Source organism: Schistocerca americana, chromosome X (assembly GCF_021461395.2).
Source record: "Schistocerca americana isolate TAMUIC-IGC-003095 chromosome X, iqSchAmer2.1, whole genome shotgun sequence".
Taxonomy (NCBI): Eukaryota; Metazoa; Arthropoda; class Insecta; order Orthoptera; family Acrididae; genus Schistocerca; species Schistocerca americana.
Window position 1 is genome coordinate 991,212,935 of NC_060130.1, and position 18,404 is coordinate 991,231,338.

At 39.9% G+C, this 18,404-nt stretch overlaps 1 protein-coding gene across 2 annotated transcripts in view; it reads right to left on the minus strand.

Annotated features, from left to right (window-relative positions):
* Positions 1-18,404, minus strand: part of LOC124555219 (band 4.1-like protein 5) — a 144,189-nt gene that overhangs the window by 16,517 nt on the left and 109,268 nt on the right. The window contains exons 14-16 of one of the 2 annotated variants that reach the window (XM_047129072.1): positions 12,425-12,488; positions 7,706-7,781; positions 6,362-7,069 (exon numbers count right to left, since the gene is read on the minus strand). In XM_047129072.1, coding sequence (XP_046985028.1) covers positions 6,362-7,069; positions 7,706-7,781; positions 12,425-12,488 — 848 coding nt within the window. The remainder of the gene's footprint in view (positions 1-6,361; positions 7,070-7,705; positions 7,782-12,424; positions 12,489-18,404) is intronic. The other variant, XM_047129073.1, reaches the window with a different exon arrangement.

Here is an 18,404-nt window from a genome sequence, read left to right on the forward strand (position 1 = left end):
TACATAGCGTGCACGTTTTCCAGCGGTGGTGACAACCAGCTCGAGAATGCGCGCTAAAGCACTGTGGGCACGATGGAAGTGGGCCGCAGGACCAGCGACTAGGGGCGACTGGAGGTGCTGATGCCATAGAGATGTCAGACAAAGAGGAGTCCCGACGGCACTGGCCTCTGTCGGCAGGGCCACGTCGACATCATGAGGGCGGAAACTGCTGAGACACATCGATCGCTGCCACTTGCGGCTGCCCCATAAGACATTCATTAGCCACCTGAGCAATTTCAAAGGAGTGTACAATGCGGAGAATCTCTTCCGAGGAGGGGTTATCGAGTTTGAACACTGCAGTACGGACCTCAGGATCGGAAGCCAGCTGAACCACCACATCCCGGATCAGGGAGTCTGCATACAAAGCCTTACACTGCTGATTGGTGCACGTAAAATCGCATCGATGGCTGAGAGCCTGCAACTCCATGACCCAGGAACAATATGATTGACCAGGCTGTTTATGGTACTGGTGGAACTCCAGCAGAGAGGCGACCACATGGTAGCATTGGGAACAATAGTTCATCAGCGAAAGGCATATCTTCTGGAAAGAAAGAGCCACAGGATCGGACAACAGTGCCAACTTGCGGAGAAGAAAGAATGTGTCTGGAGAGGCCCAAGACAAAAACAACGACCGCTGCAAGGAGTCATCTGTGACTTGAAAAGCCATGAAATGTTGTTTCAGCTGATGTAAGTATGTTTCCCAGTCTTCTTTAGTGTCATTAAATGGTGGGAACGGCAGCGGACGTGGGAAAGCATCGAACACCCAAGGACTCGGAAACTGTTGTGGTAATGCGTCCTGGGCATTGACTTTGTCCATTAGCAACCGTAGCAACTTGTAAGATTCTAACTGGAGCAGCTGCTGCTGTTGCTGCTGCTGCATGAGCTGCTGCTGTAGCTCCAGAAGACAGACCAACTTCGCCTCCATGCTAACAACTACCACCATTTACCTCGTTAACAAAATGTAACCGTGAACGTTCTGGTTGCGGGGTTGCCGAAAGTGCGGCAGCGGCCCGTGAACAAACAAAACGAATGGGGAAGGATGGACAACAACAACACCAGATGACCGAGCAAGACCTAATGAACAACAACACGCAAATAGCAATGGGGTCACAAGCGAAACCTCACGAATCCAAAACGTTCACTTGTACACGGAAACAAAGCAATGTAAACAAGCTGTCTGTAGGCGAGATGTCGATAGACTAACATGAATGTCAGACTGCCTGCTGGGCGAGAGGCAGGCGCTTAAATACATGATAGAGTACATCACTACTGGAAGCTGGGACCACGTGCTCCACCGTGGCGCCCTCACATTATACGCGGGCCAGGAGTGCGCGCGCAACCACGGCTTACTGCGCGACGGCAGGGGTAATCGAGGTCCATGTCATCTGGCACGGATTCAAAACCCACGGTGCAAGGTACCAGACCTTTGTTACCCGTAACTATAAGCACTCCAATGGGTCACCTTCCCCCTATATGTTGGCCTTATAGAAGGGGGAGGAAATGTGCAAGACATCTACACACTCCGATCCTTATTTTAAATTATTCATTTTAATATTTCTTCGTAATATTCAAGTATCACCAAGGATCATTATCTTCTGACAACATGCCAACTATACACCCACTAGTAGCAGTCAACAGGGAGCATGGGAGTGATACAACATGTCTACCGGTCACTTGGTCACTGCCTGGAGCATCAGTTCCCAGCTGGACACACACCCTGCATCTTTTTTCGGACTTTGTTCAACACAAAATTTACTTCATCTTATGGCCACCAAGACTGGCTAATTGCTTCATAGACCAACCTGGACACACCTGTCAACATTTCCTGTACTGAAAATATGTGATATGTGATTTTTAACCAAATCTTTCATTTGAAAAAAGCCTTTCAAATGTCCACATCCTTGACAACCTGAAAAGGTCCCTTCAGCACCTGTACACACTGATTTCAGAAGAAGTAGCATCCTCCGATCATTCAGTCTGAAGGGAGACTGCAACTGATCTCTGCCTCAAAATTATCATCAAAGCTGTAAGTTTTGTTTGTTACCAACACATTTAAATCACTATTATTATTATTATTATTATTATTATTATTACTACTACTACTACTACTACTACTAATACAACTACTATAATACATAAATTCTGAGATCTGTCACAGCTACATCCCAGAAAATGCATATAAAAATATGTGACAAGAATTTTTCCTTGATTATCTCACACAAAAGAGAACCGCACCAAGTTGGTTCAGGGTGTATACGTGGCCGAGGAAAAGAAATTCCTGGATTTTTTCCGGATTTCCCGGCTAAAAATACACTTTCTCCTGGATGAAAATACACTTTTTCTGTGTTAAGTAACAGTATACTTTTCCTCGGAACTGTAAAACTTATCAGTCCTTTCAATGATTGTGGTTTCATACACCGGCGTAGAATTTCCTGGCACTTTAGAAAACGAAACTCAGGGGAAAAAACACGTTTTGGAAAGATGTCTGATGTGCAGCAACATGTACACTGCATATTTTTGTGTTACGAAAGTATAGATTCGAATTCCATCAAACACCACATGTTACTTTCCGACAAAAATAACTTCATTGTTCTGCAAGGCGATTAATGCTTGACTGTCAGAAAGGTGGAAACAAAATAAAATCTGAAACTAATAACATATTTTAGCCTTCCGTAATTATGTGAGTGTATTGTAATTCACTTGATAGCTCCCAGACACAGAAATCCGTTTTGTTTTCATTTGACGTGAGAGCAATAAACGAAGAGGAAACAGCAAAATCACTTAACGTAAACATGAGTCACGTGGAGGCTACCACCTCCCCACTACAACTCAGATTGCTCTGTGCATCAGGTCCGGATCTATGATATTTCCGATCCGGGGCAATATTAGATAGTGGCGCTCCCCCTCCCCCTCCCTCCAGCGCTTGAGGTAGGATGCCAAAAATTAAAAAAAAAATCGATTTTTCAAAAATATCTTCACTTTGTAGTGCACATCTTTTTGAAGAGTCTGATAGATAAAACATATATGTTCGAGGGAACGTAAGACATGTTATTTGGTATGTGTGCCAAAGTGCAGTGCCACGACTTTTCACACAGCATTCTTCCATCGCATGTCTCTGTATTTCGCTCTGTGGAATTCAAACGTCTAATATTTTGTAATGGGTGCCATCAAACTTTATTCAGGCCAATGAAAATTAAAATGTCCTGTGGTGCCTCTCCTGCTACCAGTCGGCCGGTTTGACATCCTGCCCCTCTTTAAAAAAATCTCGCAATTAATACCGGATAGGATTATCTGCAACCGGCAGAACAAGAACTCTTCAGAAAATTTGCAGTCTTTTACTGCCTATTAGCTAATAACTTGCTGTTTTGTGTGACATAAAATTAAATATAGGATACATAAAATGAGTAGACATGAGACAAGCAAGACGGTACACATTTCTTTAATCCTCAAGTCCTTGATTTTTTTTCTCTCTAATCTTACCACATCTTTATATGGTGTACTTTCCTTTCTGGAAAAAGAGTCTAGCATCTCATTAAAGTTCGTCAACGTTTTGCTACATGAAAGAACGAAATGTCGTTGACTAATACTAGAAAAGCTGTTAATACAAATAGTACCCAAGACTGGTGTGGTTTCTCGATCTGTTTACGTGTATTTTGTCACTGCTAGATAAAATGAAATAGGCCGGCCTAATATTGCAGCAATTGTTACACACACCAAATAAACGAGACTGTTTTGGCACAAATGGTAATTTTTATAACACGACAGAATATAATGAACGAAGTACCAATATCAAATGCTATCAGGCCTACTACAAGCAAAAAATTTGATGTTAGGAAATAGTTTCACATTTCATTCATACACTCTAGCTTCTGAAGAATAATATGAATTTGCCCCCCTGTGTTTTGTTCTTGTATATGGTACTTTTCCCTTGCAACTTAAGTTTTATTTTTTTTTATTTTTTTTTTTCCCCCCCTCTCGTTCCTGTTTTATTGGTGCAGTATTATTCTGCAGTAGCGAGATACAGTAATATTCTTTCTCAGAGTATTGGGTCTTACCAGCCAAAGTTACAAAAATTTAACGGAAAACTAAAACAATGAGAAATTCCTGGAATTCTAAAAAATTCCTGGGTTTTTCCCGGTTTTCTCCCGGATGGAAAATTTCCTGGGTTTTTCCCGAATCTCCGGGTTGTCCCGGGTCGTATACACCCTGTGGTTAAAACAGTGGAAATTTAGTTGCTTTAGTGTTTATAATGACGTGGCCAAATACCCTAAATTATTTTATTGAAAATGCCACTGAATTTTGCTATTCATCAGGTCATCTTGGTAGCAGACACAAAGGTCCACAATCCCTCCCCTGTCAAGTTAATGGTTATCGTAGCCTATGATATTAAGAGGAGTGATTTTGTGCCATTTCGTCCCACACTATTAATGCACTATACAACTGTTTTACTTTCCTGCAACAACACCTATGACGGGCTATTTGGGAGAAATGTCTTGAACACCTATGCAATGCATTAATTCTTCAGGACAACGCAAGAGCCCATATGGCAGCGTGTATGTGGAATCTGCTCGCGCAATGGGGATAGGAAGTACTGGAGCATCAACCACATTCACCAGACTATCATCTTGCAATTATGAGCCCTACCAAAACTGAAAGAGCTATTGTGTAGAACACACTTTTGAACACATGAAGACACTGTCATAGCAGTGACGATTGAGATCTGACGAATCACTCATGGTGAGGCCATGGGTATTCGGTGTCTTCCATAACATTGGCAGTGTGTGATGGATTCATTGAGAGACTATTCTGAGGGATTCATAAGATGTTTCAGGTCCGTGTTTCTGTCCTATATTATTGTGTGCTGTTGCAACTGAAAGTAAAACACGTTTGGAAAAAAAAAAATTGTTTTGTCTTTTTTATGGCAGTGTGTGTTCATCCACCTCCCTATATGTAATGTTTACGTATGAACTAACCTTCCATTTGCATATTTCAGAATTTTTTAATTCGTTACCACTTTTGAGACAAAAAAGGTGTCTACCACGCTGTCTTTCTGATGCCATCTAAAAGTTTTTCAACAAATGTGTTAAGCTCAGTTGCACTATTATCCACATGTGTGACATCTTTGAGGATCTCTCATCACTGATCTACTGAATATACTGTACTTCTATTCTAAGCTTTAATTTCATCATCTAGGTAAAAGTCAAATGTAACTTATTATTTTAGAATATTTAGTTTATGAGCAGTAGTGCATTTTGTGGCAGAACAGAAATACTTCCCCAGCACTTAAGAATGTTCCAGTCACCTCAGACCTCGCCAGAGCGCATGCCTGTTGCCAGTGCTATGCAGCTGCCAGCACAGCGGTTGGCATTCATTTTATAACATGGTCAGCCTTATGGACTTCAGGTGTAATAAGAAGGTCAACCACTGAGTTATTCTTATCTTGTTTGTTGATCACAACTCTGCTTATTTAAACTGTCTGCATTGTACAATTTACCCACACTCATACTTGATTATCAATTTGGTTTTCTACAGTGTGTGGTGTTCAAGTATCAAACTTAGCTTGTACAATGCTCTCCCTGCTTTCTTTATTAGCATATTTTACTGTTATGTTACACAAGCAGGGGGCAATGTTTGCTGCACTTGTGGCACTTGGTGAGCACTTCTGGGAACTCCGTACCTCGGTTGTGAACGGATTGCTAAACCTGGCTTTTCCTGAACTCAGACCTGGCCTGAGCCAGTAGCCATCTGTTTCCATTAACTCTTGGTGTGTTTTAGTGACAACAAAGCAGCAGGGTAATGTATCGCTGTGTCACACAGAGAACAGGGATCTTGGTTTGCCCAACTTCTTCTTAAGGCTGAAATAGTTGTGTGAATTCTTACACGATTTTTAAGAGGGCGATGTTCCCAAACTTTGTCAAATATCTTTTATAAAAGAACTTTTTAAAATATTCGACAGTGCCCTTGGGTACTTCTATCATATCTCTTTGTACAAGTTAGGGCACATTCCTGGCTTTTACAAAAGATTTGTCAACAATCTTTGACAGTGTAAAACGGGCCCAATCAAGCACTGTTGGCACTACAGTTCATGTTTAATATACACTTTACATTATACATTAAATCTGTTGTGATTCACAAAAACGGAAAAAAGCATAACATACACTTACAAACACATTGTAACAGTCCCACAGAAACAGCACTTGCAAATCTTACTGTACATTACTTTATTAGAATGGAGACCAACCCGAGCAGTACATACAAAAAGCATGTGCAGAAAAGATTCCATATTTATATAGTGAAAATAAACCCAAGGTGTGACACTTACCTTTGTAACTTTGAGCTGATTTGCATGACTCTTGGGCACATTTTCCATCACTGAAGATGTGGTGTGATTCTTTGTGAAGGGAGAGGATGAGGACAACGGTAAGTTTTCTGATAACTTTGTTTCTGAAGTTATGTTAGGTTCAAGAAGCTTAGGTGATTTTGGTTCTTGGTAGTTGTTGAAGTTGATGCTTTCAGTCAGTTTATCAGGACTTGTTTCAGGATCCTTGAAAGGATTAGAACTGAGGCTTGTTTTTTCTACGGATAATAAATGGAATGGGTTAGTTGTGGAAGATGAAATGCTACTAATAAATGGATTGTTTGAATTATAACTTGAGACTGGAGAATTGGTGAAAATATTGTCTTCATTTGTTTCTACTGTTAGAGAGTGATACAAAAGTGGTGAAAGTGGTGTAGGTGTGACAATATTTGGTGACATACAAGGGACTGCCTGAGTGTTTACTGTATTAATTACATTGAAATTCAAAAGTTTCATATTGGTTGGTGCCTCTGAGTCTTCTTTTGCATCAGGAGAAGGTAAAATAACTTGTTCAAGTTTCCCTCGGTCAGACCAGGAAAAATGGGTAACAGTGACTGGTGTAGTACTACGTATGTATCCACTATCGTTGGAATCGTCCTTGCAGTCGACGGCGCCCGTATCAGCAACTGAGGTGTTATTTCCTCCCAAGGACAGAGTAAGCTTGTCTCCACCCTAGCACAGCCAAGGGAAGCACATTATTTGAAACCATGAGATGGGAAACAAAAAACTTAAGAAGCAAGCAGCAATACTACAATATAGCCCACAACAAAGTCATTTAGGAGGCAAAAACATGCACATCTAAGCACACAAAATGCGTACAGTAAATAAGTGGATTTTTAAACTAATGGTTCTTTACCTAGAAAGTGAATTTTATTACAGAATATGGGAGTGCAAAAATAATACTTGGATAAATAAATACATTAATCATTTCTCAGCTTTTCCGATTAGCAATTACAACATCAAATCCCACAACTTCCACAGAAATATTCCCTTTTGTAGGGTGTCAATTAATTACCACATTTACAAGTAACAACTGTTTTACATGTATGAATAAGGAAAATGACAACAAAAACACTAGTGTAGGAAATACATTGCAATACATCACAATCAAGCAGACATGATGGAACATAAAAGAATTACTGCAGGTCAGACTGTCAAAGGAAAAAAAAAAAAGGACAGTAACTGCACCAGCTCAACAACAAATTTACCACCAGTTTAACTATATGATTAGATTGCCTACCCAAGAGAAAGATTTGGACATAGTATGAAATTTGTGATAAAGTCATATACATTGCAGGAGAAACTTACCACAGAAACAAATGTAGCACTTGGTGTGTCTGCTGGTAAAGATGTTGCAGTATCATCATCCAGGAACTGATTTTTTCTGTAACAATTCAATCTCATGTATAGCATACTAAAATAGTTTACATAAAATATTATTTATACAATATGTGTCAGACTTTATAGCTGTCTATAATATGCCTTTTTCATTCTATAAATTGATCAAAGGCTGAAATAATAATAATTTTTTAATGTAAAACTCAGTGAGGTAGCTGCTAGGAAATGTTTTAGAGTTCCATCACACTGTACTGGTGAAGTCATTACCTTTAGGTAATTTGCCTTTAGGTTCCTTTAGGCACGCAACCTGCATTAATGCAAGACTATAAGTGATCACAGTATCTTTTTGTCTTGACAGTTACAGTCAGCTGTACATGAACTATGTGTACCAATAACTTTCCTACACATCTATTAAGCATGACACTGCGATACCTACTTGAGAATATATTAGTCCTGGTTTCAGAAGGGGGTAATTATGGATTTATTTCAGGAATGTTATTGTCCTGCATGTCAAATTTGATTTAAAAGTATGTGAGGATTTCCTCTGATTGACTGTTAAGCTGTCATAACTCATCATCATAATGAATCTGAGTACTACTAGAAGAAATTATCAGTTTTAAAGGTAGCAGACACCAACTCCTTCACGAAGGAGGGCTGTTATCACTTCCTCATTTATGTAAATTTAATTCCAACTACCTCTTTCCGTGATAACTGTGGTGGTTATGTTAGTAAAATATTCTGCCATTGTTTGGACAATGTCTTCTGCCATTGTTTGGACAATGTCTGCATTACTTGTGTGTAGCCTCCTGAATGTATAGTTGGTATTGGTGCCTTTGATTGTGTGTTGTCTTTCTGACAGCTTTCCATACATAAGTGGATCTATTCTTTAATTGAGTTCAGGAACTTCTGACATGACCTTTCCTTGCTCTCCTTTCTTCCAATCCAATAATTCGAGAGTTTGTCTGTGGTTGATGCACCCTTGAAACTTCGCAGTGGCACATAACTGTCCCTGACTGCAGAGTGGCACTATTTATTCCACAAAGGGACAGGATTATTTCTGTGGTGGTCTGAGAATTTTTGTATGGATGAGGCAGCATCCTGGTGGTTCATGCTTGTGAAGTGAGCCACCCAGTCCTGCTCACTGTCTTGATGGTTGAACAGTGCTGTATGACCACATAGCATCCACTTAGCCCTGATGAGCATCCATTTCAGGGGTTGTTCTGTCTTGCAGGTATATCCAAAAGGGGAAGTTATTGCTTCGTGATGGTCTGTACCCTGTTCCCACTGAGCAACATCTATGAGAGATGGGCAGCATATTGAAACGTCAGTAGCAGAGAATGACCTCTAAACAGTGACAGAATAAGTCATATGCTGAGTACTTAGGAAGCACAGGTCCTCAGACTGTGTAAAACTCTGATTCTTGCTCTGTGTCAGATAGAGGAGGAACTACACAGCACATTTTGTGTAATAACATCATCAACCAGGAGGAATGACACAGAAAGATGACCAATGGAAGTTTTCAAAGTGTTGTCCAAGTATTCTTTTGGCGGATGGTACAGTGCACAAACTTCTAACTTCTGCTTGGGATATGTATGTGACAAACTGTTTTTAAATCTATGGTGAGGGCAACAGGTGACATGATATTCACACTTATGAATGCAGCCACCCTCCATCCTAGAGTCCTCACCAATGTCACTTTTCCTGTGGAATACGTACCCTCTCACCACACAGTTTGCAAAGATTCTCTGTAAGACAGATGCAAAAAGGTCTTACAAGTATCAGCAAAGTTCTTCCAGTTTCATCCTGAATTCATTTGAGTACCCTCTATAAAATTTGGGTTTTCTTACTTGTGAATTTTATTTTTGCACCTGTAACACAATGGGAACAGGTAATAAAAAAGTCCCTGGCAAGTATTTTGATGCCTATTATGTACATATATCAGACATAAAGTGGGAAAATGCAGGAAAGCGATTAATATTTAGTAAACTGTGAAGTGTGACCTCTGCTTTTATGCATGGATGAACTAAGATATTTTGAGTGTGCAATGGAGGCAGTCAGAAACTTTTGCACCGTGTATGAGAATAATGCTATTGGATAGAGCATGGCAAGAAAATAGTTTTAAGGAGGATTGTTACGACATTAGTGACTCTCCACATTCAGGAAGACCTTCAGGGTTTGATGAAGATCATTTAAACACATTGGTCCACAATGATTCACATAGGTGTACTCACGAACTGGCAAATGTGATGAACTGTGATCATTTCACCATTGTGCAATGGGGGAGGTTCAGAAATCGGGTGTAGGGGTACTACATGCTTTAAGCCAAAATAACAAATATCAGCGAGTGGCCGCATGTGCACCTCTGCTTGCTCATCATCAATTGGCTCGTGAACAACACCGACCATTCCAAGTCTGTATCATTACTGGTGACAAAAAGTAGTTTTTTTATGCTTACATAATGAAAAGAAATGAATGATGGAACCTAAAGAAAGCAGCAACTCCCTATATAAACACATACGCACATCCACAAAAAATGATGTTATGCATCTGGTGAAACAGTGACGGTGTGGTGTACTACGAATTGCTTCCCCAAGGTTTGACCATCACTGCTGACATTTGTTGTCAACAACTGAGACACCTTGCAGACACAGTCCACGAACAACGACCAGGATGACTGCATGAAGCGATGTTACTCCACAATAACACCTACCTACATTCCGCTAGACTTTCAAAAAACACTATATACATAAAACACAATGCAGGAATTAGGTTAGGGAGTTATTCCACAACCATGTTATTTACCTGACCTTGCAACCTTAGATTTTCACATTTTCCGCTCTCTATCAAAGAACCTTCAAGGAAATTCCTTTTCGGATGAAAATGTGCTCGGAACATGGCTCAACAAGTTCCTCACCTCAAAACCATGTGATTTCTACAGTCATAGAATTGAAAAGTTACCCTACTGTTCGCAGGCTGTTGTAAATAGTGAAGGAGGGTATATTATTGATGACTAAAATCTGTGTTTTTTGTATCTGTTGTGTTTATTAAACTTGTGGAAAAATGCTACAAATGCGTGCACCTAATCAATACATCCATCACATTGGTGCTATTTTCAGCTCTGATAATACCAATCTTCTGCTATAAGATATCTTGAGAGCATCTTTCACTTGACAAATTCAGCCCCGTGTGAAAGTCAATGTATTTCTAGATGTGGACACATTGCTTTTGATTTTATCTTGTAGTAATGGATGAATCTCTGCCCTCTGGACTTTACCCTATTTGACACTGTTAACTTTTCCAAAACATACTATTCTGCTTTTCATTATGTGCCTCCTTTACTCATTTCAAAAGAATTGGTCTATCCTGATGAATTCGTTTGGAATGTTAAAAGCCTTGACAACCTTTATCAAAGATGAGAAGATTGGTGCCTGTTGTGCCTAACATATTTTCATTATCTGCACATTCTGTATTCCTTTCTTAATTTGTATCTTTTGTATTGTCCGTTCCTCATCACTGACTTGACTATCTTTTTGAAGGTGCTTTTCATTCTCTTCATGACAATAAAAACATTCTAGAATGTTAGTGGAGAATATAATTTTACCCTTTTGAGGCCTGGGTGGTATCGGGTGTCACATTCTCCTCCATATATCTGATTACTTCATAGCATTCCACGAAATGAGGAACATTCTCCCCACCCTTCAAAACTGGCGTTAAGTCAGCCACCCAAACCACACAATATCCTACCCTGTCCTTACGCTTCTCTGCTCCTAATCCTCTGTTCCGGGGGTTATATCACTGTGGAAGACCCTGATATATGGCGTATCCAATACACATGCCAGTCATCTTCCTATTCCACGCATGCCACTGTCATTACATAACCCCCAAAGGCATCAAATGCTGGGCCATAAGAGGCAACAGCCACATCAAAAACCGTTTTCAAATGCATGAAATTAAATATAACAACGAACCAACTATTCCCCTAGCAAACTGTGGCCAATGAGTGTCTTGATCATTCAGTTGCAGATTAAGCTGTGCAATGTCATTTCAATGACTGCTTCACCCAGCCCATGCCATCTGAGTGGTAGCAACCCCCCCCCCCCCCCCAAATAACAACTTTTGCAATGCATATGTGTGGGAATTCTACCTGCAATATATCCTCCCCTTTACTTTTCTACTCCATCCTAACTCATTCAATGTAATTATTCCTAATTTCCTTCTACTACTCTGAATGCCCACCTTAACCCTTCATTTTTTCATAAACTCTTCACCTAGTAGGCCCTCACTTACCTGAATAGGTGACTGCCACTTCCACGAATGCATCAACATGTTTCACAACAGATTGATCTTTCCTAGGGTCCCCTCATTCTAGTCATCCCTCTTCCCATCTCCCACCCCTTCCATTTCCCTGCCATCCTGCACAGTCAAGACTGCAACTCATACCAGTTGGGCTACAATGCCAGGAGATAACAGCCCCCCTCCTCATTAGTGTGTGTGTGTTTTATATTTTCATTATTTGCAATAAATTGAGCTATTTACCCATCTTTGTAAAGGCACCCACACTGACCTCGCCAGCAAAAGTTATCTTCCTCGGCTTTGTTAGTTCTGGATTTTTCAACTTTGGTTTAATATACTGTACTGATTTAATACTTGGTATATTTTATGAAGTCCTATATAAAATGTTATACCTACCCGAGGATGAAGTTCTTTTCTGCCAAATCATCTTTGTTGTTTTTCAACTCTACTTCAATTTTGGCTGAAAACAGAGGAAACAAAATCTCAGTAAACAAATAAATGCCTCAAAGGTCATTTAATCATATCTGCTTAACAAAGATAACAACTGAAAAAGTGTTTCAAAAAACACATATTACATGCACAAGTTATGATTTAGATGGAAGCATGAACAACTAATGTGACAAAAATAAAAATAGATTCATATTAGTGTCTAGTGCTATGTAATGGTAGACTAACTTAATGTTTTTAACAGAGTGGGCCACATGTACAAATGTAATACAACAGTTAATCAATATTTAAATTAATTTTAGTTTGTCACTCTTCTTCCTCTGTTTCCCCCCTCATCATCTCAACTTATCAGCTTAGAACTCAATAACTGTGTTATGCAAGTACTGGTATATGCAAAAAACATTGCAGTACAAAATTATTTACACTCATCATGTCTACAACAGGTCTTCACTCACTGCAAAGTGCCCACTGCATCAACACACTAGTGTTTCTTTAGGCCCTTGTTCTCTATGTAGAAAAACAAGAGAATGTTATCATCTGCCTCCACCCTTCAGTATGTGGGAGGCAGGAGAGCAATAACTTCAGCCAAGCAAATGAGGCTCATGAAGAAAAGCCAAAACGTCTCTTTATCACCACACATATAAAAACAGCAACTTACAAAGGACAATCATAAAGTTTAAAATTATCAAATTGAAAAAATAAAGTTAGGTAATTAATTTTTTTTTTGTTTGCAGGTACATGCTAGCAGTCCTGTTACACAAGAAAGTCCCCAACCCATGGTACCACAGGACATCACTAGAGAGGCCAAAACAAAAAATGGATTATTCAAAATGTACACATGAAGAAGAAGGAGGAAAAAAAATTGGATTTCTCCCAGATAAAAATATCCTTTCTCCTGGGTGAAAATACACTTCTTCCGTGTTAAGTGACAGTATACTTTTCCTCAGAACTGTAAAACTATCAATCCTTTGAATGGTTATGGTTTTACGAATGGGGCAGAATTTCCAGGCACTTCAGAAAATGAAACTTGAGAAAAAACATGTTTTGGAAATATCTGTGATGTGCAGCAACATGTACACTACATTTTTCACATTAAGAAAGTATAAATTCGAATTCCACTGAACAAAAGTCATAAAAGAAACAAGACTCCAAGAGCATGGGAATTTCAAGAACCATACTAAAATGCATAATTCGTATGTCCAGATTCTGATGTATATTTTCTTATGGTATCAGTACTGTATTACTTCATGTTTGGTTCTTTATTATGGCATAATGCCCTACATGCTAGATGATAGAAACGTGTACTTGAAATGCAGCGAACAGTTGAAACTGGCCAATAGTGTGGAATCAAAACATTTTGTTTCAAATAAATTGACTGCCTCAGCAGAAAAGATTAATAAAAGCCAAATTTCTTTAGCAAACCAACAAAAATAACTTCATTGTTCTGCAAAGAGATCAATGCTTGACTCCCAGAGAGGTGGAAATAAAATATAATCTGAAACTAATAACATATTTTAGGCTTCCGTAGTTATGTGAATGTATTTTAATTCACTTGATGGCTCCTGGCCACAGAAATCCATTTTGTTTTCATTTGACATGAGAGACCCAAACGAAGAGGAAACACAAAAATCACTAAACGTAAACACGGGTCACGTGGAGACTACCCAGCTACCCCTACAATTCAGACTACTCTGTGCATCAGCCCCGGATCTATGATATTTCCAAATTGGGGCAATACTAGAAAGTGGCCAGAAGCGGTAGAAGGTACTACTCATACGCGACCCAACTGCAAATGGGCAGGAGTTCACTCGCAACTGCTCAAACGAATATATTGTAAACAGGTGTGAAGTCACACTCAGCGGCGGCAATTTCCTTTTATGAAGCGTTGCATTGATTGATTTTAACAGGAGAGCTAAAACAGCTTAGGTCTGACCCGCCACTGCCCGCACTGAAACTAGGTTTATTATGCGGTATCGCTCCCTGAATATCTAGTAAAGCCAACCAGTGCCCTTAAATAGTGCAAGGAGTCCCTCTACCAGTTTTTTGTTAGACACAATTTCTTCAGGTCTAGTTGTCTGTATCTTTTACTCTCCAATGCCTTGCATTCAAAGATTAGGTGTGATGCAGTTTCTTCACTTTCATCACAGATCCTACATTTAGGGTCCTCTTCCATTATACCTATTGTGTGTAGGTGTTTTTTGAAGTTCCCATGGCCAGTCATCAGTCCAGTCATGAGTTTGATCTCTTTCCTGTTCAATCCTAGGATTACAGAGCTTCTTTTAAAACGTGGCTTAAGCATTATTACCTTACAATGTTTTTGTTTATGGACCTTGGTCCAATATCCTACGTGCTGTTTCCTAAGCCAGTTCCGTAGTTCTAATTTGATCATAGCCTTGGGGATTATCAAGACAGGTTCTGGTCCAATAAATGGAGTTGTTGCCCCCATCCTAGCCAATCTATCGGCTTGTTCATTGCCACAGATCCCTGAGTGGCCAGGGTCCCACACCAGGTACACCCTATTGCTTCCCCCCTAGCTCCACCAGAGCCCTGTGGTAATCTGCAACAATCTTAGATCTTGTTGGAGGAGCTGCCAATGATTTCAGGGCTGCCTGGCTGTCTGAATAAATGTAGATGCTACGGTCATTGTAGCACCTACTCATATTCTCCTTCACACATGCCCTGACTGCAGTAATTTCAGCTTGGAAAACAGAGGTCAGTTTCCCTAGAGAGATGCTGCTCTCCAGTCTTGGCTGAACCCCGTACAACCCAGCCCCAATGTCTTGATCTGTTTTCGACCCATCGGTGAGCCAAACGATGTCCCCTGTACGGTGTCGAACTGTTTTCTCCCACTGCTCCCTACTTCCAATTATTATGTTGTAAGGCTTGTCGAAGCAGTTGGGAGTTACTATATAGTCAGCGGGCATTTCCCCAGCCATACCTATATTTACCTCACTCACTATGTGAGTGTGTGATTCTGGATATCTGTATGAGACCCAGTTTTGGCCAGTTTTAAGTCTGTATGCCCCAGCTGCTGCCTTCATCTTAACTCAAAGGTGAAGTGGAGGCATATCCAGTATGGCTTCCATTCCAGCGGTTGGTGTGCTGCTAATTCCGCCCGTTATGGCTAAGCAGGCCAATCTCTGCACCTTAGCAAGCTCTTTAGCAGCAACCCGCTGTTCTACCTTCTTCCACCACACTATGAACCCATAAGAAATCCTAGGTCTAACCACTGTGGTGTATATGCAGTGCATACCCCTGGGGCTTAGGCCTCAGTTTTTGCCACAAGCCCTCTTCGTATTCACTAAAGTGCTTCTTGCCTTGGAGCAGATACTCTTAATATGAGGGGTCCAAGTTAACTTCTCGTCCAAGGTTACCCCTAGATATTTCACTGTCCCCTTCACAGGTAGAGTTTCATCGAAGAGCTTTGGATTCCAACGTGCATGCTGAATATGTCTCTTCGTAAATGGCACCACAACAGTCTTCTTAGGATTAACTCTCAGATCCTGTTTAATGCACCATTTTTGCACACTTTCCAACCCTCCTTGTGCCATATTCCTGACTGTGTCAGTGAATTTGCCAAGTATTACTATGACAAGGTCACCTGCGTATCCTTGGCAGAAGCATTGTCTGGAATTAAGTTCCTCAATGAGTTTTGAGGAGCAATTCCAGCCTCTCATTGCTGTCTTTGTATATTCCCCATCCTCATTCCTCAAAGTACCTCCTGGATTAGTTGGTACTCTAGTGAGAATCTTGTGAAGTCTGGCTTGTGCAGCCGTGCCTTCCACTTCCTCACAGAATGCCTTCCAGAATGCCTCCTTTGCTTGTCTTGTTGCAAGATTGTAACTGACAAGGGCCTCACGATATTTAGCCCATTGTCCTTTACGTCTCGCAATATTAAACAGTCTCCGTACCTGTTTTCTTTGCGTTTACAATTTGTTATTCCACCAAGTCTTCCTATAGCCTTTGACACATTTTGCTGTTGGGAGATGATGCTAGTATGAGCACCGTGTTTTGTTGTTGTATATGACGCATTTGCATTTTCAACTCCGCCCCCCCCCCCCCCCCCTCGTTCATGTTTTATTGCTGCAGTATTATTCTGCAGTAGTGAGATACAGTAATACCCTTTGTTACACTATTAGTTCCTACCAGTCAAAATTGCAAGAATTTAATTGAAAACTAAAACAATGAAAAATTCCCAGGTTTTTCCCAGTTTTCTCCCGGATGAAAAAAATTCTCGGGATTTTCCCAGATCTTTTGGTTGAACCGGGTCATGTACATCCTGTTATTGTGCAATTCTTTTATACAAAAATCAGTATTACCACAACATGATGGACCAGAAAGGAATGTAAAAATAAGCCATATGGTTTGCAAAAATCACCAAGAAAGAGTGCTACGAATTTTGGGAGGAAACCTATCACTACTGACAGCTTCACAAAATCAGTAATTTGACGAATGATGGAGAACTTTTACATAAACCAAAAATTAGTGCAAGTATTATGCAAATTACTTAATACTGAAAAATGAAACAATCCTTTCTCCTGGGCAGAAAAATGTTTCGCATAAGACGCTGTGTGAAATGGGATTCTTATGGAAGAGGTCTGTAAAAAAAAATTTCTGCAACTGACTGGTGATGCAAATACTTGATACAAGTAAGGAAATATCTCATCTATACCTATGAAAGACTGCCTTTTGTGATTTTCTTTACTTTTTGGGACATAAAAAGTCACATGGAACAAATGTAGAGGCTAGGGCATCATTATAGTATTGTTTTTGGCCAGAAATTCATGAATACACAACAAAGTGTGAGCTGGTGTATTATTGTGGTGCAAAAGCGTGAATTATTCTGTCCCACATCTGGACTTTTTCCCAGATCGCTTCTCATAAATGGCGTTGAACTTTTAAGCAGTTCCCTTCTTGTTTGTTTCACCTTATGGCAAGAACTCATCATGCACCATATTGTTAAAATAGAAGAATGTGAGCATTGCCTTCACACTTGACTGCACTTGTCAAGCTGTTTCCGATCTTTGTGATCCAGATTGCTTCCACTGGATCGACTGATTCTTATTTTCAACATCATATCTGTCAACTCCGGTTTCATCATCTATTGTGACCTGTTTCAGTGGTTCTGTATCATTATTTACTTCATTTAGTGACTTGAGCAGCTTGCATTCACTGCTGGTTTTGTTTAAAATTAAGTTTTGAAAAAAATGTCACAAAACATCTGAAAGATTTCGTGGTATGAGCCAGTTGATAAGCCGACATCAAAAGCCTCTTCTATGATTTTGATTTAGCAATCTTTCATCATCATTCCTTCACTTTTTCCACAATTACATCTTTTGATTAGTAGTGTGCTGCTTGACACAGTCATATAGATTAAATATCTACGTGTAACACTACAAAGCATCTCAAAATGGAACGAGCACGTACAAATTTTAGTAGGGAAAGTGAATGGTTGATTTCAGTTAATTATGAGAATTTTAGGTAAGTGTGCTACATCTGTAAAGGAGACCTTGTATAGAACACAAGTGTGACCCATTCTTGAGTACTGCTCCTGTGTTTGGGATCCCCACCAGGTCAGATTACAGGAAGACATTAAAGCATTTCAGAAGTGGTTGCCTTATGACATAGCTGGGTAGGCAGAGTGTGGACTCACTCACTCACTCATGAGTTTGCCAACAGACTATATTACACCTTGTTTTATTTCTTCTCAACCGTGTCTGCCATGCTGATAACATAACAGAGTTCCAATATTTTGTGTGGAGGAACATTACATTTTCTACATTATACGCTACAACAATGATAGAAAAATAATGAACAGTCAAAAACATAATTGAATAACAGCAAAATCAAAAAAGTCAACAGCCAATGGTGTTGCTTCAGAGTTAATAATTCCTGCTTCAGAAGTCTCTCCCTCTCTCTCAAACTGTAC